The sequence below is a fragment of the Chaetura pelagica genome, unplaced genomic scaffold (genome assembly GCF_000747805.2).
Source record: "Chaetura pelagica isolate M959 unplaced genomic scaffold, ChaPel_1.0 scaffold1673, whole genome shotgun sequence".
Lineage (NCBI taxonomy): Eukaryota > Metazoa > Chordata > Aves > Apodiformes > Apodidae > Chaetura > Chaetura pelagica.
Genome location: NW_009952621.1, coordinates 11,497 through 14,145, shown reverse-complemented (window position 1 = coordinate 14,145; position 2,649 = coordinate 11,497). Strand labels below are relative to the sequence as shown.

Sequence of the window (2,649 nt, the reverse complement as noted above, 5' to 3'; positions counted from 1 at the left end):
TTCCCCCCTCCCCCCCCCCCAGGCCTCCCCTGCACTACGCGGCTGCCAACGGCAGATACCAGTGCACAGTGACACTGGTGACAGCAGGAGCCAGCATCAACGAGGCCGACTGCAAAGGCTGCACCCCCCTGCACTATGCTGCTGCCTCGGACACCTACAGGAGGTGGGTCTGGGGCTTCTGGCTGCAGGGTGGGGGGCTTGGGTGCCCCCTGCCCCCTCCCCATGGCCAGGTGGTGGTTGGAGAAGAGAGGAGCCTTGGAGGAGCATGGGAGGGAGGGGTGGGGGTCAGCAGCAGACTGAGACAAGTCTCTGTCCTTGCAGAGCAGAGACTCCTTCAGGAAACAGCCACGACACTGATGAGGAGCCGCTGAAGGAGTCCAGGCTGAAGGAGGCTTTCTTGTGAGTCCACACACCACCCGGCAGGGGGTTGGTGGTTGTTTGCCCCCTTCCCCAGGTCCCTCATGCTCCCCTGGCAGTACCTGGCTGCTTCTGCTTCCACTGAGCTGAGCAGCAGGACCTTGAGGAAACATCTCCTGGTTGGAATCTCCAGGCAAACCTGGCCCCTGCCTCCCACTCCCCACGCCCAGTGAGCTTTGCACGCTCTGCAGGGGATTAGCACAGTCCTTGCCCAGGGAGCAAAGTGGAGGGGGGGGGTCTCTGCTCAGCTACACCTCTCCAGCCTCCCCTTCATCTTCCCTTCCTCTTGCTCGTTGCAGTTGCTTGGAATTCTTGCTGGATAACGGTGCTGACCCCTCCCTGCGGGACAAGCAGGGTTACACTGCTGTCCACTACGCGGCTGCCTATGGCAACAGGCAGAACCTCGAGCTGGTGAGTGAGCCCAGAAACCCCTGGAGCTGCCAGAGTGGGGGAGACACCCCATGGGGTGTGTCCAACCCTGGGGCACCCCGGGGTGGCAGGAGAGCCCTGTGGGCACAACGGTGTCAGGGTTTGCCCCGCAGGGAGGATATGGGTTTGATTGAAAAGCAGAATCTCTCAGAAGCAGAGGAGCAGGTTCTCTGGCCTCTCTGTAGGGTCAGGGTGTCTCACTGAGCACTGTGGGCCTGGGGTCAGTTATAGTTTTGTGTTGTTGCTGTTGCAGCTCCTGGAAATGTCTTTTAACTGCCTGGAGGACGTGGAGAGCACCATTCCAGTCAGCCCTTTGCACTTAGCTGTAAGTAGGGCTGCCCCAGCTCTGGGGGGCACATGGCTCCCTGGGGGGCTCCTGCTGCGTCCTGGGGAGGTTCCCACTCTGGGCAGCAGGGCCAGGGTCCCTGGCATTGCTGGTAGAGCACACAGAGGAAAGGCACCAGGAGTGGCTTCCCTCCAGGATCTCGGTCAAAGTCCCTTGGATTTGTGTGTTAAACTCCTTGTTTTCTCGAGGGCTTTATTTGTTGCAGTTTGGAGCCACCTCCAGGGGCTGAGTGTGGGCAGGGGTGGGGGCTTTGTGCAGGACCCCAGTGCAGTGGCAGGAGCTCACCCAGATGGAGGCACCCACGGAGCAGGGGTCCCAGGAGGAGATTCTGGGAGCAGCCTCTCAGGGCTCCACCTCAGCACGGTCTGCTCTGTCCCCAGGCCTATAATGGTCACTGTGAAGCCCTCAAGACACTTGCTGAAACCCTGGTGAACCTGGACGTGCGGGACCAGAAGGGGCGCACGGCGCTGTACCTGGCGACCGAGCGCGGCTCCACCCAGTGCGTGGAGGTGCTGACCAGCCATGGCGCCTCGGCGCTGGTCAAGGAGAGGAAGAGGAAGTGGACCCCGCTGCATGCCGCGGGTGAGGGGGGCAGAGGGCTGGGGACGGGGGGGGCCATGTCCAGAGCCCCCCCAGCCCTCGGGGTCACCACTGCCAAAGCTGCCCCATTACCCGGGGACAGGGCAGGGGCTGGGGGTGAGGATGATGGTTGGAGGAAGGAGGGGGCTGGTGCAGATGAGCCGTGAGTGTGACTCCTCCTCCCCTCTGGCCTTGTCCCCAGCTGCCAACGGGAACACGGATTCCCTGCACCTCCTGATCGACAGCGGGGAGCGGGCGGACATCACCGACGTCACGGACATCCACGGCCAGTGAGTGTCCTGGTGTTTCCCCTGGGATCCACGTGGCACAGGGTGACAGGGGATCAAGGGCTGTGCTGGGACCCCACTGATTTCCAAGCCCTGTCCCCACAGAACCCCCCTGATGCTGGCGATCATGAACGGCCACGTCGACTGCGTCCACCTCCTCCTGGAGAAGGGATCCACGGCTGACGCCGCGGACAAGAGGGGCCGGACTGCGCTGCACCGGGGGGTGAGTGTCCCGGGACCCCTGGGCCCTGCAGCTCTGCTGCTCCTCCTGCTTGGAGGGCACTCGGGGGGGCTCTTGTTGTGCAAGATTCCCCAGTGAAAGAGCCCGTTTCCCCTCCCTGAGAGGCAGCACTTGGGAAGGGAGCTGTGGAAGGAGCGGGGGGTGGTGCTGAGGGGTGGGCCCTGACCTCCCGGTGCTCCCCGCGGGCGCAGGCGGTGACGGGCTGTGAGGACTGCCTGGCTGCCCTGCTGGACCACGATGCCTTCGTGCTGTGTCGGGATTTCAAGGGCCGGACCCCGATCCACTTTGCCTCAGTGTGTGGGCACCTGGAGATCCTGCGGACGCTGCTGCAGGCAGCCCCGTCCACCCAC

At 63.5% G+C, this 2,649-nt stretch overlaps 1 protein-coding gene across 1 annotated transcript in view; it reads left to right on the top strand.

Annotated features, from left to right (window-relative positions):
• ANKRD52 (ankyrin repeat domain 52) overlaps positions 1–2,649 on the top strand; it is a gene marked incomplete at its 3' end in the record, with an annotated part of 15,823 nt that overhangs the window by 9,057 nt on the left and 4,117 nt on the right. Inside the window, exons 14-20 of the mRNA XM_009993740.1 lie at positions 23–163; positions 322–399; positions 717–828; positions 1,100–1,171; positions 1,573–1,774; positions 1,974–2,061; positions 2,164–2,281. Coding sequence (XP_009992042.1) covers positions 23–163; positions 322–399; positions 717–828; positions 1,100–1,171; positions 1,573–1,774; positions 1,974–2,061; positions 2,164–2,281 — 811 coding nt within the window. The remainder of the gene's footprint in view (positions 1–22; positions 164–321; positions 400–716; positions 829–1,099; positions 1,172–1,572; positions 1,775–1,973; positions 2,062–2,163; positions 2,282–2,649) is intronic.